At 40.1% G+C, this 24986-nt stretch overlaps 2 protein-coding genes across 2 annotated transcripts in view; both read left to right on the top strand.

Annotated features, from left to right (window-relative positions):
• The window catches only part of mfge8b (milk fat globule EGF and factor V/VIII domain containing b), a 30785-nt gene extending 26376 nt beyond the window's left edge, over nucleotides 1-4409 (top strand). Inside the window, exon 10 of the mRNA XM_074678083.1 lies at nucleotides 1909-4409. Coding sequence (XP_074534184.1) covers nucleotides 1909-2052 — 144 coding nt within the window. The 3' untranslated portion in view covers nucleotides 2053-4409. The remainder of the gene's footprint in view (nucleotides 1-1908) is intronic.
• Nucleotides 4410-16955: 12546 nt separating this feature from the next.
• On the top strand, nucleotides 16956-23106 carry hapln3 (hyaluronan and proteoglycan link protein 3). Its single transcript, XM_074677937.1, has 5 exons — nucleotides 16956-17058; nucleotides 17780-17923; nucleotides 19274-19672; nucleotides 20062-20364; nucleotides 22350-23106. The coding sequence occupies exons 2-5, from the start codon at nucleotides 17791-17793 to the stop codon at nucleotides 22625-22627; spliced, it is 1113 nt and encodes a 370-aa protein (XP_074534038.1). The 5' UTR covers nucleotides 16956-17058; nucleotides 17780-17790; the 3' UTR covers nucleotides 22628-23106.
• Nucleotides 23107-24986: the final 1880 nt, after the last annotated feature.

Here is a 24986-nt window from a genome sequence, read left to right as displayed (position 1 = left end):
TTAGATTGTGTCTATAATGAAGTAGAACAAAATACTCACCCAGAAGGCTTTCCTGATCCAAGCAGTGCTTCGGGAGATATTTAGATCCAAAATTGTGCAGCGGACGTCCGTATAATGGGATCCATCGGGGCATAGACAGCGCCGCTCCTAAAACTGCATTAATCGTCCAAAAACTTGTGTTTTTCACCAATATTCCATCATGGTCCGCTCCGGGTTAGTCCTCTGTTGCAGTCTGTGTCACTCCAGACAGCGCTGTGTGGCTGTAATGACCTCTGAACCGACGAAGAGAGTACTGCGCATGCGCATTACTCTCTGGAGAGTACTGCGCATGCGCATTACTCTCTGGAGAGTGCACTCCTTTCTTTGAGGGGCAAATGTAAACAAAGTCTTCGTCAGTTCAGAGGTCATTACAGCCACACAGCGCTGTCTGGAGTGACACAGACTGCAACAGAGGACTAACTTGGAGCGGACCATGGAATATTGGGTAAAAAACATGAGTTTTTGGATGATTAATGCAGTTTTAGGAGCGGCGCTGTCTCTGACCCGATGGATCCCATTATACGGATGTCCGCTGCATGATTTTTGATCTAAATATCTCCAGAAGCACTGCTTGGATCAGGAAAGCCTTCTGGGTGAGTATTTTGTTCTACTTCATTCTATAAACAATTTAAAAGCTGTATAAACCAAACTTATCCTTTAAAAGGGGCATTTACAGTGGGAGGGAGTGCAGTGTTGTCAGTGGGGCACAGATTTATATAAGGCAACCAATTTTACTATGACAGTTCATATGCACATTATTTGGATTTTGTAGAGCAGAAGGAGAAGAGCGTGACCGTAAAATGCAAGTTATGCCCAGGAAATAAGAGGCTGAATACTGCATGGAACACAACCGCGAATCTCTTGAAGCATATAAAGATGTATCAGGGGGATAAAGTAGTGTAACGAGTAGTGTAACTTCTTTACTATTTCCATGGAGTAATCAAGTAGTGTAAGGCGCTACTTTTTTCAATAGTAATGAGTAACGGGTAACTCTTTACTTTTTTGAGTAACGGACCCCAACTCTGGGTATAACTGAGCCAAGTTTGTAGGCCACATTGCTCGCACATGCCTTTATTGCCTATGCCTATATTTAGATATTAAGATCAGGGCTTTGTGATGGCCACTCCAAAACACTGTTATTCTGAAGCCACTTTGTAGCCAGTTTGGCACTATGCTTAGGGTCATTGTCCATTTGGAAAACCCATTTGCGGCCAAGCTTTAACTTCCTGGCTGATGTCTTGAGATGTTGCTTCAGTATTTCCACATAACGTTCTTTCCTCATGATGCCATCTATTTGTTGAAGTGCACCAGTCCCTCCTGCAGCAAAACAACCCCACAAGATGATACTGCCACCCCCATACTTCACAGATGGGATGGTGTTTTCATACTTGCTTCTCAGGGGCTTCCAAAGACATGCCATCATCATCTGGGCTCTGGGCCCAAATTGTTTAAAGGCATCATAATCTTCTTGTATGTAAACTTCTGACTCTCAAGAAAGTTTAAAAAAATGTCTAAAAATTTGTCTTTCTTATTATTCTGGCATTTAGCAAATAGAAATAATTTTGTTACCAAAAACAGGAAAACTAATCTGATTTAATGTTAGACGGTGAGATAAAAAAAAGGTCATGTGCCTTTTTATATAGTCTTGCCTTTTATATATAGAAGATAGTAATCTTCTGGTTTCAACTGTACTTGCTGAAAAAAATCAAATTAGAGAATAGGTTTTTAACTATTAATGTAAAAAAAATATGGAGTGAAAAGTGGAAAAACTGTGAAGAAAAACTTTACAACAGCCTTTTTTAACTTGATAACTTGAGCGTCTGTTTTTTTTTTTGGTATTGAACTGATCAGCTTTTGTCTTCCTTTTAGATTTTCCCTGGAAACAGCGACAACAACGTCCACAAAAAGAACATCTTTGAGCCGCCAATCTACGGCCGATTCATCCGCATCCTGCCCTGGGAGTGGCACGAGCGCATCACCATGCGAATGGAGCTCCTGGGCTGTGACGAGTAGCACCACCCTGAACCTGATTCCACCTCCTCCCTCTTGTCCTAATTTCTCTACCTCCTCTTCCCACCTTCCTTTCTTTACTCCCTCCTCCTAAGCCACGCCTGCACTGCCTTGCTCTCACCCCTAGGGGGCAGCAAACACCAGAGTAGCACACCACCACTCACACAACCTGGCTGCTTGGAGGTTGGAGGTGTTCCCCTCAACCACTGTTGCTGTGGTCCTGATTAAATTCAGCTGTCAGTGTCTCCTCGTTGTGTCTGTCCTGATGGATCACTCATCTTCTCCACCTGAACCAAATCTGTGATCATTTCAAGAAATGACTCGCCACTTTCTGACCAATCAGAGGTCAGCGCTGACAGGACTGCTGCTGTTCAGCTGGTGCTGCATGGACTTCAGTCCAAGATCAGTTCTACCTGGAAAATTTCAGCGACTGGTGATGTATATATGCTCCAATTAACAGCTTGCTCACTTCCTATACATGAACAGTTCACCCTCCCCAGAGACACAGACCATATAGTATCTTCAGATGACATATTGAGGCTTACACATGAATATTTTCCAAATCCATAAAAAGAAGCAAGAAATCTCCAGAGGGTTATAGCTAGAAAAAAATATTGTAATGGACTCAGTGTTTGAAGTTGTCCTTTCGCAGCAAAAGTTCTCAGTTCATGTGTCGTACAGTATTCAAGTATAAACTGAGTTAAACATAAGCATGAAGTGACAGGAGACGAAAGGCCCCATCTCAGCCTGTTCCCCGAGTGAGCGGCCTCATTGGGAGGCTCCGCAGTGAAGTCATTAGCTTGCTTTGTGCCAACGCCCCTTCACATTTTTCCATCCGTGGGTTTCTTTAAATTTAATTCAGAAAGTTCCTCAACGCTCAATCTCTTACTCCCAGAACAAAAGATTAACGAAATACATAGAACGGACGAAATCAGTGAATGAACCGTCACAGTGAGCCGGTTTATCTGCCAAACAGATGTGATCTGAAAGTTTAGAGCACCACCCTCAGTGACAGACGCACGAGGCTATAAACAGAAAACAGACAGCGCGTGAGATCATTGTTGAGAGACAGAGAGACTTGAAAAGAGATCCGCTCATGCTGCTGTCGTTAACTCAGAACGAATATTTCCCACATAAACTTTTTCCCCAGTCTTAGATTGAATGAGAAAATACAGTACAGCTCTCTATGGTTGTTTTTGGTAGCTCGATTGCATTTTTAGAGGTATGTCAGCTCCTATAGAAAGAAATGTCATGTTTATGGTGAGTTTAAAGCTGATCAGTCGTGTCTTTAACAGACTTCAGATGGATACCTCCACTTCAGATCTGATCCAAATGACCACAACAGTATTAAACCAAAATTAGTCCAAGATTAGCAGAAGTGTAGAGGCTTCACGTTGAAAAAAAATGATGGATGTTTTTGTCTCAGGTCAGAGCTCATCTCCTCTAATGTACAGAAAATGCTACTGACTCCCTTCATCGTGCTTCTAAAGTATTGCTCACACATTTCTCTTTTTTACGGCACTTAGATGTTTGTGTTTTGGTATTCAAAATATCAAGAAACTATAAAGAAAAAGCAGTGTTGTGCTTTTAAAAACAGACAGTATTAATGATTACATGTAAGAATAAAAAAAGACAAGCTCCAGGCTCAGTTTGTTTGTTTGTCTGACTGAGCTCTGCGTGATATTTCTGTTTATTGTAAATAGTAACACATTTCTACAGCCCACCCTCCCGTACTGATCCTGTGTGTGTTAGTTTCCTGCAGACCCCCTCCAGTTAAAAGCTGGGCCCCCCTCCTGATAGGACTGTAGGAGAGAAACCAAATTAAATCTGAATTTTACGCTTTCAGTGGACATGTGACACAACCGTCATATCATCTCTGCCTCTGCCTCCCCCGTCACAGCGCTCTAAACCTCTCCACCCCCATGAATTATGTATTATGGGCTTGTGCAATATTATGCTGTGTTAGTTTTGATAACAATGAATATTAATTCAAGTCCCTTTAAAAATGCATGAGGGGATCGCGGTGCCACTGAGAGGTCGAGGATGGATGTTGGTGTCAAACACTGTACAATATTTATTATTGTTGCAGACGATCCTATCAGCAGTCACCTTTATTTTTCTGAAGTCTGCATGCGTTTTCTGTGACCTGACCAGTGTTTCTCTGTCCAAGTTGGACCAGTTTAGATTTATCAGTGATCTAGTTTTTGTTTTTTGTTCATCAACATTCACAGTGTTGTAGAAATCTTGTTCCCCTCATGTCCAGGTTTTCTATTATTGATTAAAAAAAAAAAGATGTTTATGGTATTTTAAGTTCATTTCTTGCTCTACAGACTGTTGACCTCATAGACTTTTGACTGGATTAGATTTTTTTTATTCCAGTGTTGTGTTTCTAAGAGGATTTCTTTATGTTTGGCCTTTGTATCTTAAAATAAGAATAAATAAAGACTTAAAAACATAATTGAACAGACTCTTTGATTGCACAGAAATGGTTGAGCACTGGATGGAATATTTTGGTTAATATATTTCTTACTTGGTTGAATTAATTGGAGCTGCTTTCCATTTAAAAAGGTGGAAGATCAAAAAGAGGGAAAGCACTGAGGGTCGTTTTGCCTGTTTAGCATTCAAACACCCAGGGGGCCTAATCTCTCTTTATACAGTCTCCTAAAACTACCTTCACCCGTCTGTCTCAGTAAAATCTGAAGGTCACTGTCTGCAGCGGTGAGTTTTCAAACATGCAACCATGAGGAAAAACACTTCCATGTTATATAATGAGAGGCGTCTTTCTCTTTGTGTGTTCCAGCTCAGTCCATGTATGTGAGGGGGAAAAAAAGCTGCTGCTCCACAGGATGACGTCACTTTTTGTTCTCCATCAGTGAACAACGGGTAATTATCGTGTAAGACAACAGTTGTCGGATGATCTCACCAGCTGTTTACCCTCAGGAGACGCTGGCAGTCAGAGTGTTGAGGGTCTAATGACAGCTTTCTCTTCTCTGTCCCCTCTGAACCGAGATCTTGTTTTCCCTCTTGTTCTCCAGGGATGGGTTTGAGTCTTTACGCTGCCACTCTACACTGTAAACCCGGATAAGTTGAGTTGACTTGAAAAATGCTTGTACACCGGTTACCTTTAAAAAAAACAAAGTAATGAAATATGAAACTTAAGTAAATTTAACTCAAGATCAAACCTGATGCTTATTTGTTACAAATTAAAAAACAAAATTAAAAAAAAACATTCCATATCACTGTAAAACACAATAAGCTGATCGTACTCTAAACTGAAAGATGTGATATCAATAAATTAGCCTCATTAATTCAGTAAATGTAATAATAAAAAATTGAAGCAGATCGGAACATCTAAATTAAGTAACATTTCAAAGAACAGCAGGGTCTCATATCCACTGCGCTCACTCATGGTTACAAACGCAGTCACAACAAAAATCAGCTCTAATTTCATAACTTTAAAAATCATGAGTGAGGAGGGAAGGCTGTAGATATGAGACCCTACTGTACATTGAAATATTGTTCTTCAGGGGGAACAGGTTGTCTGAGCCCCACGGCGCTGACTGATGGTCTGTGCTCCATGGTACGGGGTCTTGTACCTGTTGACTTTTGCAATGTGCCTAATGGTTAATATATTTTAAAATGAAACGTTCGACTGGACTATCATGCTATTTAGGCCAAGTTTCAAAATGTAAAAAGATATATTTAATCATTTTTTACACAGACAGCCAGTCCACACCACGTGGAGTACAGACAAAAAGTCCGTGTCATGTGAAGCACAGACAACCTGAGCAGGGTCTCATATCGACTGCGTCCCCTCCTCACTCAGGGTTACAAAACACAGTCACAGAAACTAATGATTTTAAGTTGTGCTTACTTAAACAATAACAAAAGTTAAATCTACTCAGAAATCATCAGTTTCAACACTGTAAACTCAGAAGTTTAAGTAAATTGAACTTACTAACAAATTTCAAGTTTTCATAGCTTAATCCAGAGGTGGCCAACCAGTCAGAGACCAAGAGCCACAAAAATGACCGTGGTATTACGGGGAGCCACATGTTAAAATCAATACATTTCCAATTTTTAAAGTGAGACAAATTGTGTTTGTTACTGTGTTTAAATTTGTACCAGAGAAGAGAAACTGAAACTTAAGTGTCAGTCTGTACACCCAAACATTGATCAATACTGATCCCAACGTTGACATCAATGTATCAATGTTTTAGATTGATCGGCACACCGCTACTTACTATATATAACTATATATATTTTTTTTATGAGTGGATCGATGAGCCGCACACCGAAAGACAAATAGCCACATGCAGCTCCCGAGCCGCAGGTTGGCCACCCCTGGCTTAATGTAATGGAGTAATTTGAACGTTGGGGTTTAAAGTGTGTATGAAGCTGCAACCTCCAACTTTTCCAATACTTCATAAAAGAAGCATCATCCATCCAGCAGCTTCATCTCACTAAAAGTAACATCACAAGCTTTTCTTGTTTCCTAAAATGTATTGATCACATCTGTTGCGTTTTTTCTGATTTGAATCAAACCGATAATGTGAGATTTAAAGAAGAAGGAAACAAAATCTTTCATTTACAAAGGGGTGATTTGTTTGGAGCAGCTTATACGTAAAATAATAAATGAAAGCCACATTCTGAGAGCAGATCCATAATACATGAGAGGTTAAATATTGAATGAGATCTAAAATTGATGCTAATATTTAAGTGGATTTGGGGCGCTGGTTCAGCTCAGTGCTCAGACCCTGTGCCCCACCTACTGTAGATAAAGGCCTCTTATGTTTTCTGTCAATCTTACCTGTCTTACTAATAAAGAAATTGTTGAATTTGATTAAAATGTGGTTTAAAGAAGAGAAGTAAAAAAAAAAAAGTTTCTTAATATTAATCTTTATTTTTATATTGGTCAAAAAATTCAGATTATTGTGATGAAGCTGCTGATTTTCATTCCTGATCTGTATTACTCTTTACTTTTTTCAAACCTGTTGAAATGACTCTGTTTCTCGATTCTGAAAATTCAAATTTGACTGTAAGTCATCTGTCAAAGCATCTACAACCTGAGGCATCCTCCTCAGACTCCTTTAATCCACTTAAGCTCCCTCAGACTTAAAACCTCCTGCAGCAGATTCAAGGTTGAAGGAGAGTTTCCCCAATTTTAAGCTGAACTTTGGCGACAGGAAGCAAATCTTAGTCTTGGGACTGGCAAGAAAAAACTTGAATAAATCAAGCAATTCGATCATCAGTTATCAGTGAATAAAGAAGATGATTTTTACAAGAAAATCAAATAAAATCAGTTTAAGAGTGTATCAGTCCCTGTTAATCGTTGTATAGCTGCAGTTTGATTATTCTACAACCTTATAAATGGTGTGTCTTATAACCTGAAATTAATAACAGCTTTGTAAAAGACGAGAAAAGGAAAGAGAAAAGGTAAAAAGTATGCATAATGTAACCCACTGACTGCCCCACTGACGGGGTTTCTCCCTGTTTGCTTTCCTCTTGGACTTCTTGGACAAACTAAGGAGGCAGGAAACTGGGGGCACCGTGGAGGGCTCGAACAGGAAGGATCCACTTTCGGAAAACAACGGCTATTTCAGATCAGGTATGCAGCGACACGAGGGGAAGCTCCTCAGGGATGACACGCAGGAGGAGGAGAGGGGAAATCCTTTGTTGTTTCTGTGAAGGAAAAAGGTTTGAAAGAGTCGATTTATACACTGAAGGACAACTTCATAGTTCTGCTTCTGGCTCAAACAAACTGTGAGGAGGCGTGCATTGTTTGCTCTGACTGAAATGAAAGAGCTTAAGCAATTTGAGAGACACTTTTGGTCGTTATTATTCCTTAGACTTTGGCTTCTCATGCCACCGTACAGGATCCTGAGTCCTCGTCTCCCTGATTCAGGAGTCTTGTAGATCTTTTGCCTGGCATGTTTGAAAGCTAACCACTTTACACAGGTCGATAGACATTAAGATACTCGCTCATAATCCCAAATTATGGATAGAAAAGCGGAAGCAGCCTTGACTGATCTCTGTAGCCTCAAGATGGCAGAGATCCACTTCTTCTGGCTTATTGGCTTTCATCATTAAACATTTATCTGATGAGAATATTTAGACACATACATGAAATTAAACTTAACTCAAACTAAATGTGTTGAAAACAGGATATCCACTGACACGTTCAGCTGATGGTCCCCAGTTTACAGGGTCACTCTTTAAACTGGAACAGCAGGAGCTGACAGAGACACATTCACACTATCAGGCTCAAAGAAGACCATTGTTTAGGAGGTACTAAACCAAGTCCATCACAGCTGGGGGTCATCTTCCTAAATTCCAAGACATCTATGTCTGCCTGACATATAGACCTATTTTCAGGGTTAAATTTACTACCTGAGAACTACATGTAGGCCCTTCTTCCTCTGGTTGAAAAACCTCTTTAAATTGCTGCTGAATCCAGACAATCAATCAATCAATCAATCAATCAATCTTTATTTGTATAGCGCTAAATCATATCAAATGTTAAGACTTCCCTTTACCGGGCAAAAACCTCGGACAGAAACAGACATCTGCCTCGACTGTGTTCCCAGAAAGGTGTATGGTCAGTAACTATAATAGGACATTAAGATTAGAAGTTAGACTGACAGATAAGCCGCGTTTCCACCAAGCAGACCGGTTCGGTTCGTCTCGGTACGGCGCGCATTTTGTGGCGTTTCCACCGACTTATCCCGGGATAGATCCCCAAATAACCGAGATGAGCCATCCCATTTTTGGGACCCTTTCGTGTGGGTGCCAGACTGAACAGATCTGCTCTTGGAAGGTGGAGCTACAACACCGCAACACAACAACAACACTGTTGATTGGTCGGCTACATTTCTTCTGGTGGCACACAGACTTCTCTGAAACATATTTGATTGTTCTTCGTATCAAAGAGCTACATGCCAATCACAGAGAGGACAAAATGCTGCATGTCTTCCATCTATGCTCTTTGTTTACTGTGTTGCGTTTTTCTTCTTTGTTGGATTTATTAGCAGGGTAAACTGTGTCTCACTGCTTAACAGCTGCATCTGGCTTGGAAACATGGCTATAGAGAGAAGGAAACAGGAGCTACGTGTGTCAGTTCCCCTTGACAGTCTAAACCTATGGCAGCATGATTAAGCGCTGGCTCAGACCTGATCCAGCTCTAACTATAAGTTTTATCAAAAAGGAAAGTTTTAAGTCTACTCTTAAAGGTTGAGACCATGTCTGCCCCCAGACCTCAACTGGTACTTAAGTCCAAAGAAGAGGAGCCTGATAACTAAAGGCTCGACCTCCCATACTACTTTTAGAGACTCTAGGTACAATGAGCAGACCTGCATGCTGAGAACGCAGTGACCTAGACTGATAATATAGCACAATTAACTCTTAAAGATAGGATGGCCTGATGCCATTGAGCGCTTTTTAAGTTAGAAGAAGAATTTTAAACTATTTTAGATTTTATAGGTAACCAGTGTAGAGACGCTAACACTGGGGTCTCAGATAAGTGGATAAAAATGGATGGATGGGGTGAATTATGTAACACGGGAAGAGAAACAAGCTTCCTCCTGTAATAACAGACTGTTTCCTGCAGTCTGGGCTATCGTTAGGACAATATGTCGCAGTGTGTTTGTGTTCGTATAGTAAACTGTGTTTTTGTAATTCCAGTGGAAATATTCTCTGGTTCTTGTTCTTTACTGAAGTTGGACTGAGTCCAGAGAAAAATCCCTGTAGGGACGGTAAAAGCATCCTAACTTATCTCACATCAGTGGAGCTTAACGACACTTTCAGCTTGTTTTTGTTGATATTTCAGGACTTTTCTCAGCTCTTCATCTGCAGGATAGGCTGAAAAACTTACTTTCTTACTTAAAAGACAGAAGATAGGGGGAATAGTTTGTCGTTTCTGTTAAAAAAAATTCTGGAAACGGTTAAATTTAGAAGTAATGAGATGCTTTTGCACGCTAACAATCGTAAAATTTCCCCTAAATGATCATTTTGTGTGTTTAGTTGTTGCTTAAGTTGCATCTTTGCGTTGCAGAAAATGAAAATTGTAGTTTTTGTTTGTTATTACAGCTCATTTTACACTCCAGCCTGCAGTTCACTCTCCTTTCCTCTCTAATCAGTGTGTGACACACACACATACACACACTCACCTTTTGTGACCTTGTATCCTCTTCATGATGAGTTTCCACTAATGAGAGTGTGTGACCATGGCTCACAGTGACACAATCAAACCACACAGACACACACACTCACACTCAGTCATCCCTCGTCTTTCATGTCGTGTCTCCGCTCCTCGCTCTGCTCTGCTCTGCTCTCCTCTCTGGGACTCAGTGTTGCTGTCTTGTAGAAATTACACCCCTCCATCGCTGCAGCCACCCAGCAGTTCACAGGGGCTGCTGGTATTTGGGGCCCCAGGCCAAAACCTTTCATCTGGGGGCTTTGGGAAGAGCACCGGTCTGGTCTCTTCAAACGCAGGGAGAGATAATGGCTTAGAGAAACAGAGGGAGGGGAAGCGGCTGTCACAGCGGCTGAGAGCGGGGGCTGCAGACGCTAACACTCTCTGAGGAGAGGTTTTAAGAGCTGTTGATGGCTAATCTGGCTGCCTCTTAAAGTTTTATGAGGCCCTATTTGGAAAAAGGTGATGAAGTTTGGTGTCATTTGGAAAAGATGAGCCTCACTTTCTCACTGAAACGTGAATACAAGATAAGAAACTCAAGAGAGAGCTCCAGTTTCAGTGGAGAGTGAGGTGGTTTACTGAAAAGAATCCATTCCCATTCATAGTTTAGTGTCAAAGAGCATGAACGAAGATGAAAATATTCAAAAACTTCAACTCAAACCTCAGATGGAGCTTTTGAAACAAGAACATATAACCTCATGTGACACATCTCAAAACAATGCTTCCTTTTTTTTTTATCTGCAGTGATGTGTCTGTGCCCTGAATCACCCTCTGCATGCCCACAGCACGTACACTCGTATCTTTGGAGGTCACAGTCAGCCTGTAGTTGTGGGTTTGAATGATGAGAAGAAAAGTAAGTGAATGTTAGCTTGCCAACAAACTCATTATGGTGACTTAGACATGCAAAGCATCCACATGTTAGCATGCTAGTGTGCTATTGTTACCTCACTGAATGACTGAGCTTTAAGAGCTGCTGTGACTGAGTACTTCCAGGGATCAAGGGTTTGGTTTAACAAAACTTTTTCTGTTTCATTATGTAGTAAAAACCAGAAAGTAGGTGATGGATTTATGTTTTCTTCAGTAATTTTACAGGAATTTTTGACTTTATTGATAGGACAACTGAAGAGAGGCAGGAGATGTGAGGTTGTGGTATGTTTTTAAAAATGCCAACCTGCGCCCTGACTAAAGACTCAGAAACTAATCTATGGAAGCCGCCATATTGGAAATGCTTGGTCAACCTATCCATGCCAAGAGGAAACATCTGGTTTAGAAAAATGAAGCCTATGTGCTAAAGGGCAGAACAGTTTGTTGATGGGGAAGGATGAGGAGGCGTCCTGGTCTTCAGCTTAACACAACTTTATTAACAATACATCAAAAATATGCACTTGTGGAGATCTCCGGTGCAGCTTCATTTCTGTGTTCACTACGTCTTGCAGAGATGGCTCATGAGACCTACCTTGTCTCTCTATCTCAGCGCCAATATATAGTGGCTAACATAGTTTTTTTAAACAATGTAGGTTGAGTCGTCTTCTCATTGGCTCTTCGGGTGTTGTCTCCCCTCTTATTGGCTGTCTTCTGTCTCTGTCTGCAATCTCCGACTGGCATTCATCAAGTGGGTGATCGGCCCCCCTACTTCACTTATCTGCAGAGAAACTTTTACACACATCGTCCTCTGTTCTCTTCATTCATCTTAGTTGTGTTAACTGAAACATATTCCTAACCTCCACAAAAGTAAATTACTAACTTTAATTAGTTGAGTTACCCACACGCACAATTGATTCTTTTCATTATTGGGCATAAGTATTAACTTCATTTGTGGTCGCTTCCTACTCTGGGCGCTCCATAAAACCCCAGGAGCCCCCAGCCCCCCTCAAGTATCCTGCAATGCATACCAACACAATGAGCACATCTGTACGACAAAGTTAGTAAAGCACATTTGTATATCATTGTTAGGAAAAGCATAAGCTATATATTCTTATAGAGACCAGAAGTCACCTAAACATCAAGCCAAAAAACAGATTTTTACGGCTTTAAAAGGTGTATTTACAGCCTGGTTACAAAAACGGTTCAGGTGTGAAACGCTGATTTCACTATCAACACACCTTGTACTGTGAGTAAATTTGTTTCTAACTCTGTAGTTTAGAGGTTACTGGGATCATTTGATTGTCCAATCAGAGACACAGCTCAGGTCACATGACTGACAGGCACCCTGTAGCTGTTTGAAAGGGCAACTCAAAGCCGGCATCATAACCACTGTGGCTGCGTCCGCCGATTGGCTTCATTTCACTGTATCAGGAACAGACGGGTGACGTCGTAGAGGCTATGTCCCTGTTTAAAATACAGTCCATGAAAAAAGTGAAGCAGAAGTTCCAGAACGCCTGATTTTTTTTTTCTTTTTCAGTAAACTATTCTACTAAAACCAGAAAGAAATATTTGCCAAATATGTCAAAGTATCACAAGTCAAATAATGAGATACTTTCATGCTAGGAAATGTCTTCTTTATTTTACCCAAGTATGACAAAAAAAAAGTTGGCGAGCCAGCTTGGCCACGCTCCAGGTTATGCACTTATTGCATTGGAATTCACCGAGCAGCAACCCCCTGGTCTGAAACTATGAATCTCACCTGGAAGTTCTAAAGGTGCAGTTCCTGGAGTGTCCACCTGGAGCTGGCTGTAGAAACACCAGTAAACAAGTTCATACTCAGTCCACAAAGGTGATTTTTACAGCATTTATGAACATATTTACAGCTTGGTTCAAAGCTTATTTCTATGTCTGCACACAATATAAAGAGGGGAATTTTTTTTCACAACTTAGGATACGATACAATATACTTTATTGTCCCCCTAGGGAAATTTGTTCTGGACTCACCTGCTGCTTACAAGTCTTCACAATCTGACAAAACAAACAACACAAATTTGCACATAACAGAAATTACACACTTCCTGTTGTCTGAGTCATTAAACTTGTGAATTTTCTTAGATATGATAAAACTCTGTATCAAAAACAAATGGACTATATCCCAGAGACTGCATCGATACATTATACAGTCTATTCTCTCCCACCTTAAAAGGGTATAAGAGAAATGAGTTTGCAGGCCAGAAATGTCTTAAAAACAACAGCATGTCTGAGTTTCTATGAATAATAATGTAAGACACTGACCTACGTGGTCAGTAGTCTAGTTTCGTTGATATAATTAAAACACCTTTAAGATTAAACATTCATAATAATATGAGTTTTGAAAAGAGACATAACAGAGTTTTTTTTAAAAAAAAAAAAGCTAAGAAAGCTTAAACCAAGCTGTATTTTCACTCATTGTTTATTTGGATGTTGTGGGTTTTAAAGCATGGCTCTAGTGGACACTTGAGGAACTGCAGTTTTTTTAAAAAAATTTTTATTTTGCACTTCACATTAGCTTCAGATTTCATCCCTGGAAGTTGTAGCTTGGACGGACTTTACATAATCCTTTATTTCCAAAACCAGAGCAAATGAAGTTCCTTGAAGTGGTTTTAAGACAGATGCTCGCTGACAGCTGTTTGAATTCTGTCTAATGCAGATCGTCTTAGTGTCAAAAAGGAAGAGCATGGATGTAGGAATGCTGTTTACAAACAAATTGTTCACCCAGAATGCTCGCTGTTCTTGATTGTTCACCACAGGAGAGATTAAAAATGGAACCCTTGACATCCTGGTTTTCCTCTCTGGGCTTTCAAGCCAGCTGTTCCCTCAACATCCCCAAACCGAGCAGCACATCCCCCATCCTGCTGAGACTGTGGTGGTCTTTGGTTTCTGTTATGTCGCCCGGGTGTCAGTCATGTCACACGAAAAAGAACAAGAGTGGCTGCAAAGGGCTGACCACAGAGGAAAGCATCGCGTGCAGGACTCAGAGAGACTCTGGACTTTAAGTATGGAAAACTCCAGCGCTGTGCCTCTTTAGTGTCAGATTTAGGATTCACTTTGTGTCAGTGTCAGGAGGGCAGCTTCCATCTGCACACAGATATACAAACTTCAGTCAGATATTCAGGGGCAGCACATTCCCTTATGCCCCAGTGGAGAGCTGGAAGTGCTCTTGTTTTTCATCAGGGCAGTATTTATTTCAGCTACTGACTGAAATATGGGTTCATATAAAGCATTTGCTGTTACTGGAGGCCACGGTCAAACTGAGGTATGAAAAATGTTCTGTTAGCCTCAACATACCGGGAGCAGAGGAGCTGGCAGCTGTAAAATGGTTCAGACGACTTTTAAGAAGACTTATACTTATTTGGGGTAACCTAACCGTACTAATCCATTGTTTTACCTTGTGTAAAGATGCTGAAGCCAAACCAAAACAAATCCATCATTCCAGTCTTTCATTTTTGCTTGGAAGACCCTGTTGACTGATTTCCCTGCACAAAAGAAGATGGTTTGTTTATTTCAAACTTAGTCACAGTGAGAATTTGGGGAAACTAGGCTCAAAATGTCTGTTTGTAGTAAGATAACATTAACCTTTGGGTAATATGGCGTACATTTATTATAGCTAGATAAGGTTGCAGCTACCATATCTTCTTCATATGTGTAACCCTAGATAATTAAACTGGACCCCAGGTTTGATATGGTGGCAAGTTAACTGTTTTAAAGGAGCAAATTACTTTAAAAGCCAACGTTCAAGCAAAAAATGCCAGATCCTTGCAGCAAAGCCATGCTGAGTCAGCATTTCCAACATGGCTTCCAACAACAATAGGCTTTAAAACTCTCTATTAGAAACAAATAAGTGATGTCACAGAGACCATGTTCATATATTATGCAATCGATTTCTAAGGACTAACTGTTTCAATCACTTTTCCATGCTACTTTTATTTCATCACGTTTGGATTACTGTAACGCACTTTATGTTGGACTGAGTCAGTCCCTGCTCTTCCGTCTGCAGCTGCACGGCTTCATTTCACTGGCTGCCTGTGACTTTTGGAGTTGAATTTAGAATTCTTATGTTTGTTTTTAAAGGTTTGAATGGTTTCGCCCCGCCTTACCTCTCTGAGCGTCTTCACCCTTCTGAACCCTTACTCACCCTCTCGGTCCCTCTGACCAGCTGCTCCTGCAGGTACCGAGGTCCAGCAAGAAGCTCAGAGGGGACAGGGTTTTCTCTAATGTTGCTCTCTAATCTTGGAACAGTCTTCCCTTGCACATTAGAGAGGCCCCTTCACTATCCACTTTCAAAAAGCGACTTAAAACCCTTTTTTATTCTGTGGCTTTTATCCTCAGTGAGACTTAGTTTCTTTGCCTGGTCTTATTCTCTTTTATTTTCTTTTAATTGTTTTTAGTATGTTTTCTTTTATGCGTCTTTTTTTTCTTATCTGTTTTTATCATTTTATTTCTATCTACCTGTACCGCACTGTGTTTACAGCTGTGGTTTGTATTTAAAAGTGCTTTATGAATAAAGTTGGTATGGTATGGTATGGTATGGTATAAAAGGATTTTACAGCATGTATGTCTTAATTTCTAGTAAAAAATGAAGCAGTCTATAATCTATTAAGAGATTCTCATATACAGGAGCAACTCAGCTAATACATCACCTTGTTTGACACAAGCTATTGAGGCAGGGGTGAAAGGCGTTTAAAATAACTTAAAAAAGAAAAACGGCCAGTCTGTTACCTCTGGTCTCATTTTGGTTTTGTAGGTCGTACAGAGGAATTAATATTAAATACTGTCTTTTATTAACCAGTGAAAAAAGTTATGGTTGCTTTAACAGCTAATGGTGTCATTAAAGTAGTTCATAAGAATAACTTTTGTTTTGTTCTTTTAATCTCAGGTTTTGATATTATTTTCAGCGTCAAACATTTTTAAATGAAATGAAAGATTTACTCCAAAGTTATCAAGAAAAGGTAAGTTTTTATGTTTTAAAAACATCCTGGACAAGAGTCTTCAGAAAAGGCACTAAAATACACCTGCACTGTAAACTCCAATGAGGATTTTGTACAGCTGTTTAACAGACTTACACCTGGTAAAAAAACAAGGATTCTACTCCTCATGTAGTCAGTACTTTAATTTACAACTTAAGTACAAACAAGCATTGCACAGATGGAGCTGCTGCTGTGTCGATGTTAATTCATGCAGAGTCAGAGTCAGGAGACAGATCATTGGTTTGGCTTCAGTACTATTTTAATAGAGTGAGTCCAGGTCAAGAGAAGGGTCAACTGGTCTGACCTGACCCCCATTAACTTTAGACAATGATGCAACAGAAACCAGGCTGCATCTGTGTGCAAGATGGAGTCCTGTGTTAGTATCTGAGAGTCTCTTTTATACCTCTAACAAGGTGGGTTTACTTCCATGGAGGTCACCATCATGCAGAACGGACAAAATGCAAGAATATTATGCTCAGAAAACTTCCACACTTTAGCTAACATAAAGTTGTTACAGACTCACATGCAGTAAAGTTTATTTTCTCATAATATGGGTTTTGTCTTTGGGGAAAATGCAAAGATGATTATGTTTTTTTTAAGCCATCTTGGGCACATTAATTGTTTTAAACCCAGAATTTTATTTATTTTATTTTATTTTATTTTATTTTATTTATTTATTTATTTATTTATTTATTTATTTATTTATTTATTTATGTTTGCAGGATCGCAGTTTAAGAAGACAAAAAAAATGATGCACATCTGTTAGATAAACGCGTGTATGATGATGACGTAACCTGGAGAGATGCCTTTACTTCGCCTTCGAACGCGTGACGTCACCACAGACGCACCTCCGAGCCCTTGCACTGTTCGGTGCTGTGAGCGGAGCTGCGGCAGAGGATGAGGAGAGGATGAGCTGAAGACACGCTGGGCGGACAACTGCTTTTCTCTGTGAGTGACTTTTTAACAACTTCAGACCCAGACGTGAAAATTAGACGCTCATAAAGCGGATTCAAGGCGAAGATAGCGCCTGTATCTTCGGTTTGACGCAGAGTGTGCGGTTGAATTTTTAAAGCAGCGGTAGAAACAGAAAGAGGCTTTAATTGAACTAATGTTTTTACAAGGCAGCAGACACGCTTTAGAAATAAACGCTACTTCTTTATTAGAAAGTTTGGATTCACATACTCTGGAAGAGAGAGGTTAAAACTAGGGAGAAAAGGGAATGTTTGCGACGTTTTCTGGTGATTAAAATGGGGTGATACCTAAATTAAAGACACTGATCCTAATTTTTCCATTAATTAATCACAATTCACGGAAGTTTATGCACTTTCTTAAACGTTTTGTAGATTCTGCATGTTCAAAAGTAAAAACTTATAGTGAAACCTAAAATAACGTTAAGAGGTAGCTTCCCACAATGAAGTAAAACGGATTAATTTGCATTTTTTTAAATCTTAACCTCATAAACCTCGCATGTATGAAGCTTTCTTTTAGATATTTTGTCATTTCTGGGACTGTATCAGAGTATTTTCTGCTGTAAAATCATCGTGTCTTCAGTCCAAACAATGGAAACTCTCCAGTCTGTTATTCCTCCTCACCCCTCCCCTCCTGCTGGTATTTATGACAGTTGAATACAATAAAAACCTGTTTTTATTCTGACCCTTGTTCCTGCCAGAGGACAGCATCATGCTGAGTCTACTGCGCCCCCTGCTGGCCGTTTTCCTGTACCTGCTGCTGCCCGGAGGTCAGAGCAGGATCCCGGTCTATAACAACGGTTTCCACTACCAGGACATCAGCAACGGGAACGGAAACGGAGAAAGTAAGTCTTTATATATATATATATATATATATATATATATATATATATATATATATATATATATATATATATATATATATATATATATATATATATATATATATATTTATTTATTTATCTATTTTTAAGAACACATTATTTTTATACGGAATTATTATTTTTTTTACTTGGATTATTTTGTTTTAAACGCAAAACGCTGTAGCTTCTGCACAAGGATTTTTAACATGTGTCCAAACTCTTAAGAAACTTAATTTATAATAAAAAAAAGGTAAAATACAGGGTAATTGGGGGAAAAAAGTCTTAAATACAGCATGTTTTTGACTCTAACAGAGTAAAACTAAACTCTGAGCTGTTTTATAAGTTTTTCTACTCTCCTTATTGTGTGACATCCTTTAAAGTGTGCTTTAATCAAGCACAGCAGCATTATTTCCAGGCTCTCATAGCCCCTCTGTTCAGAACACTCTGATTTAGTGGGCGTGACCTTCATATGTAAATGAGCCACCGCTGATACTGCCCCACTCTTCAGTGTCACTGAGAGCGGCGCCACGAGCTCCGAGTGCACAATGTTTAGAAAACAGCGAAGCTCGTTTACCGTAACATTACAGGCTAAAACAACAGGCTAACAGCAGCTAAAGTTAGCATCCTGAAGCTAACACAGAGACAGGGGGGACACTGAGGAAAAGCTCTTACATCTGCTCCACAGCACACAGCATTTAAAATACTCACATTTCCAGGTCCCGAGGTTTGTTGGAGGATGGTTGGTAATGTGTCTGGATTCAGGACCAGTCTATTCTCTAGCCCTCTGTTGGACTGTCCAAAGTTGGAAAAGCAGTCAGCCGTGAAGTGACTAGCACACACATGCACAGTTTTACTGAGTGTTGATGGCACATTTCCTTGATAAATGAACTCTAGCCACTTAGTCTTGTCTTCCTCTGAGATGGGAAGCTTGTGCATGGAACTATGTGGCTGTTTACAGCCAAAAACAAGGCAGTGATGGCTCTTCAACTTTGGCATTCTCTGCCCCTCCAGCAGTGGGGAGGGGAGTGGGCAGGGAGAGGGAGAGGGGATATCTACTCCAGTGGACCAATCAGGTTAGACTTGCTCCTAATTGGTAAAAAAAAGGGAATCACTGACGTCGGCAAACCCCCAAAATCCAAACAGCTTGTTTTAGGTCGGGATTTTACATTCACAAGCACTACTAAGTACAGGTTTTGTAATTAAATATCAAATTTTGTGGGCTGGGAGGAAAGCCAAAGACCCACAAATTTCACTAAAAGACTTAATAAAGTGATTTTTTGCATAAAGTGGGACCTTTAAATATATTGACATGTCATGGTTCTTCTCTTCTAGTCTATTTCAATGGCGTTCGTCTCTACGTGGAATCCCCGCAGCCTGCAGTCTCAGCCACCAGGGGGAGCAGCGTCACCCTCCCCTGTCACTTCCACTATGAGCCCGAGCTGAGCACGCCACGCAGGACGAGGGTCAAATGGTCCTGGATACCTGCCAACTCCATCAACGCTCCCGTTTCCCCGTTGGCGTCCACCAGCGAAACCGAGGTCATGGTTGCGATGGGTAACCGTCACCGCAGCTACGGTGGCTTTAAGGGTCGGGTTCGCCTGCGACGCTCGGTGCCGGGTGATCTGTCACTGGTGATCAATGAGCTAAGGCTCAACGACACGGGAAGGTACCGGTGTGAGGTGATTGACGGCCTGGAGGACGAGAGTGCGACGGTGGAGCTGGAGCTTCGGGGTGAGAAATGTGTTTAATAATTGAGGGTAAACTATTCTGTGATTGAATGAAATCCCCTTAGTTTTTTTAAAATCTGGTTCTTATATTTTTCTTAAAAGAAACAAAAAGAGACAGAAACTGTTTCTGTATCAGGTTCTAAGTTTGTGATATTCAGCTGCAGAGATATGCATTTTAATACAGGGTTTAATAAGAATTGACTCACTTTTGGTATCACCCCCAAGTGGCCACTTAAAGAACTGCAGTTTTGCAGGTAGCTGATTGTTGTGACCAAGTAGCTTTTGTTCACTCTCTAACACCCTCTATATATTGTTATAAATCAAGAAATAGAACATAACTGATCTGTAAAGACATGAAAACAAACTGTTTTGCTCCTGATCTTTTCCACACAGGCGTAGTGTTCCCCTACCACTCCCACAGAGGGCGCTACCATTTCAATTTCTTCGCGGCCCAGCAAGCTTGCCAGGACCAGGATGCCACCCTGGCTACCTTTGAGCAGCTCTTCACAGCCTGGGAGGAGGGTCTGGACTGGTGTAACGCCGGCTGGTTGGCTGACGGCACGGTGCATTATCCAATCACTGCCCCTCGTGAAGGCTGCGGGGGCATCGACTTGGCGCCTGGCGTGCGCAGCTATGGACAGCGACATCGCTTGATCCACCAGTATGATGCTTTCTGCTTCTCTGCGTCTGTTAAAGGTCAGTTTGTGCTTTTATAAGTTTTTCGGAAACTGGCTTCTAAATTAGTAAGAAAAGAAATAACATAGATGACAATAAATAGACTGTATGACTGATTAATGCATACATTAGATTCATAAAGCAAAAACTAAGAGAAAATCAGTAGAATGACAAACTGAAAAATTCTTATACTTTGCTACAAATAAGCTCCTGCACAGCAAAAACTAAACTCTTATCAAGTGTTTTTGTCTCATATTAAGTAAAAATACTTTTTTTTTTTTCACTTGATGTGAGCCTTGTTCACCCGACCATTCCAGAAAAATGTCTTATTTCAAGTTATTTCTAGACAATATTAAGTCTGAATTGCTGGTAACAAGTATAATAAATCTGCCTATGAAACAAGGGAAATTTGCTAGAAAAGCTTCTTAAAAATTGTAAAATGTCTCAATACAAGAAACTTTTATCTTGTTCCATTTAAAACTTGTTACACGCAATTCAGACCTCATTTTTGTCTTTAAACAACTTGAAACAAGACATTTTTCTGGACTGGTCAGGTGAATGTGTCTCATACTAAGTATAAAAAAACATTTTCTACTGAAAATAAGACAAAAACACTTGATAAGATTTCAGTTTTCTGCTTTGTTGGACCTGCTTGTTGTATTTTCACTGTCCACCAGGGGGCTGAGACCCACTCTCTGGTCACCACAGTTATAATAAACAGAAAAAGAGCTGTTTGGAGCTAAGTGTAGTAAAAATTATGAGCCATTACACTCATGTATGCTGTACCACCACTACACGTATGGTTACCTTCAGATGCCTTCAGTACGGTGGCCCAGAAGGTCAACTGCTAAAATGTCATAATCACAAAAAAGTTTTGACCAAACACCGAAATATCTTAAACACTGAGACACATGTGTACTTTATAACATTTCACAAAGAGCAAGTATTTAATCCACCAAAAAAAAACAAAAAAAAAAAAAAACATATAGTTACAGGGTTTTGCAAAAAAACAAAAGTCGCATTTTCATTGAAAAGGATCACAAAATTAAAAAAAAAATCACAATGTTGAGAAAAAAAAATTAAATGCAAAAAATATATATTTATGTGGAATTTTTTCATATTATTTACTTAAAAAATCACAACGTGGAGGAAAATTTTTCAAAATAAAAAAATTATTTATTTGGAAAAATGTATAAACATTTTGTTCAAATTGTTTGCTTTACAAAAATTTAAATGTGGAGGAAAAATTTTTTAAATGCAAAAAAAAAAAACATATTTACTTGGAAAAGTTCATACATATTTGTTCAAATTATTTAATTTAAAAATCTTAAAATGGAATGTGTCAAGAAATAAACTTTAGGGCGTCATATATTTGTATCATTTAAAATATTTTTGTCCTTTAAAAAATGTATAGGCATCAAGATATACTTTAATGCTGCCAATGTTTTTGGGGGGGATTATGCAAATTGTTTTCATATTCAGTATCAAACTTAAGCAACCAGTGCTTTTTCTTCCATGTAGTGGAATTTTATTGATGTCTAGTGAACTTTTGGGGGGGTAAAGTAAAATGTTTGTGCTGTTGGTCTTCGGGGCCACAGCACTTTCTGCCTTTATTTAATCTGTATTTCTGCACATTTTTAGAGGCTCACTGATGGAGAACAAATGCAGAATCACGGGGCAGTGAAGTCAACTGTTCAAGCCCGATTAGCAAAACACAACAAAGAAGGATTCCTGGAAAATGATGGAAGGTTTTGAGGCAAAAGATTTTCTCATTCTCGTGTCATGGAGGTTGCTGGTTTCACAGATTTGACCTTTTATGAGATACTGTGAAGAATCAAAATCTTCTCCATGGTTGTTTTCAAAACCTTTCTGCTATTTTTCTTGGGTGAATTTTTTCACTCTGCCCTCTAGTGGACACTTTGTTTAAAGCCTGTCCCACCAGGAAGGATGAGTGGGATGCTTCAGTTTTTCACTTCATAGCTCTGTCTCTTTCACTCTCTTTCCAGGGATCGTGTACTTCTTGGAACAGTCGGCTAAGCTCAACTTCACTGAGGCGTTCCAGGCTTGTATCAGAGATGGAAGTCAGATCGCCAAAGTGGGCCAGCTGTACGCTGCCTGGAGGCTGATGGGATTGGACCGCTGCGATGCTGGCTGGTTGGCCGATGGGAGCGTCCGTTATCCAATCACAAGACCCCGAGCTAACTGCGGGCCACCAGAGCCGGGGGTGCGAAGTTTTGGCTTCCTCCCTGCGTACATGAAATTTGGCGTTTACTGTTATCGGTAGACTGATTCACAGTCTGCTGGAGAGGTTAGCTTTAGCTGTAGCTACTTTGAAGTTTTTTCTCCACCTCTGAAAGACTCTACCTGATAATCTGCTGCTAGAAAAACTCCTTCTGACGGGTTTCTGAAGCTCTAGTGAGTTAAGTGCCTTGCTAAAGGGCACTGTAAGGTTTAGTTAGTGGATCCAGTCTGATTTGTCCTCTAACTGTAGCTCATTCCCACCTCTCACTCAGTTTTTCTCTCTGATACTGTGAAATATTCTGAAGTGTTTGTCATGTCATGTTGTTTTTTTTTTTTTACATCTTTATAAAATGTAATGCATCACTCATTCACTCTCTCAAATGCTCTGAGATGGAGAAAATAGATGTAATGATCGTAGTTATATTCAAACTTTCTTTTTCACATCAGTCAAGGAAAAAGAAAAATCATCATCTCAATACTCATATTTACTTTTTGGGGTTTTTTATTCTGCACTGTGCGTCTTTTTGTATTTTAAGTTTTTCTACAAATTAATTAAAAAACTGTTCAGAATTTGTCATGTGTCAAATGTAAGAATGGGATTTTATTTAGGAGAGCAGGAAAACTGGATGACGCCTCAAAAACAGTATGAGTTTAAGATTAATGACAGGAGTGTCCAAATGTTTTAAGATGCTATCAGGAGGATCTGTTTTGATTGCACTCCCTCGCCACCTTGTGGCCTGGAGTCTCTGCACAATGTGATAAATGACTTTTAGTGAGGTGTGTGTTTATTTTGGAATGAAAAAGAGATCAGATCAAAACAGATTTTCTTTCTTCAAGACAACTTTTTACTGGATACAACTGGATACAACGCGCAGAGGTAAGGTATTTATCAGAACAGTTATGTAGCGCTACGGTTGAAACGTGACGTCAAGCAAACGTTGTAGCAGTCGGCTATATGTTGGCCCAGTGCTCCGACGTAGCCGTTGGCTAACGTGACAACAAGTGAACACTGTCAGTTTGTAAGTAGCTTAGTAGCCGTTTATATTTAGTACAGCTGGCAGCCCGGTGCTCTAAGACATGTCTGTAATGTGTAACGTTAGTAAATCCTGGTTATGTCCTGCCAACTATCTACCAAGCGGAGCTAACGTAACCTCACTCTTCATTTTATTGATAAACTCTCAAGTTTGAACAGACCACTGCAGAATAACTGCTGACTGTGGGTTGGAATCAACATTAGCACAAACAGCTTAGCCGAGCTAAAGGCTAATTAGCCTTTCGCTCGTGCACTATCACTCTCCCGTTTATCTTTCTTCTGCTCTTCTGTCCTTTTTCTGTCTGACAGTTAGGCTCCAGTGTCCACCATCACTACAAAATCAGTCATAGAAATTACTTTTTATCAGAGAAAAACACAGATCTCTGTGTTTTATCTCTTCTCACTACTTAACTATGTCAGTCAGAGTGGTGTTGTCATAGAGACCTAGACGTGCTGTAAATCAATCCGGTCCTGGTCGACCTGAACTGGAAGCTAAGAAGTAGCAATTTAAAGGGGACATATCATGCTGATCCCTGATTTAATACTTACATATAATATAGTAATTTTGAAAACAAGACCTTACGCCCCCTGAATTTTCAAAAATGAGATATTGTATTTTTTCTGATATCACAGAACAAGATTTGATGCCTCTGAAAATAGGTCATTGCCAGTTGGCCGCAAGATTTCGACCATCGTGACGACATGAGGTACCTTTCTTTTTATTAGAGTAATCTGATAAAGCAGCTCCTCCTCTGTGATGTCAGTTAGTCACACAACCGCCACCAAGGGATACACCCACCAAGAGCCGAGTATAAATACAGCTCCCTACCAGCTCTGGCTAACTTGACTGAGTGCAGGGACTCTGCTCTGTTGACCAGCTCGGCTTTACATGGTGAATGCAGTTAAAACATTGTAGTTTTAGCAGACGTAATACTTGTGAGACTGTGATATTTGCATGCTTGTTCTGACATGCACTGTGAACCTGGACCACAATAATGCTGCGGTAATAACATAGTGATGAACTGACGGTAGAGGTGATCTTTAGACTACACTTTCAGCGTGATGGATAAAACAGACAGAGAAAAGTGAAGGAGCAGGATGGAGCCCTGTTGTAGAAATAGTTTATTGGTGAAGTCTGCCTTTATTTCCACGTATAAACTATACATGTTACAGTACCGGTTTGACTCACCACACTGAAGCGTCCTGAGATGATCTGTGTCGAGGTGGATTTTCTTCCTCCTGAGCTGCAGAACCGTCCGGGGCTGACTCGGGGTCCAATACAAAGGGCGTATCCTACACTCTGCCATTTTATGAGTGCTATCAATGCCTTAAGGTGAAGTTTTGGCAAACAGCAAACTCGCTCGGTCTG

Source organism: Halichoeres trimaculatus, unplaced genomic scaffold, assembly GCF_033239565.1.
Source record: "Halichoeres trimaculatus isolate MK-OKI-2021-1 unplaced genomic scaffold, fHalTri1.1 fHalTri1_scaffold_10, whole genome shotgun sequence".
In the NCBI taxonomy this organism is placed as follows: Eukaryota; Metazoa; Chordata; class Actinopteri; order Labriformes; family Labridae; genus Halichoeres; species Halichoeres trimaculatus.
The sequence above is the reverse complement of the archived record's forward strand: the minus strand, read 5'-3'. Positions and strand labels throughout refer to the sequence as shown.

Excerpts from the sequence above, each read along its gene's own strand:
- hapln3 (XM_074677937.1), top strand. The coding sequence starts at position 17,791 with ATGCTGAGTCTACTGCGCCCCCTGCTGGCCGTTTTCCTGTACCTGCTG. Across the intron at positions 17,924-19,273 it reads CGGGAACGGAAACGGAGAAA|TCTATTTCAATGGCGTTCGT; the intron begins GTAAGTCTTTAT and ends CTTCTCTTCTAG. Across the intron at positions 20,365-22,349 it reads CTTCTCTGCGTCTGTTAAAG|GGATCGTGTACTTCTTGGAA; the intron begins GTCAGTTTGTGC and ends CTCTCTTTCCAG.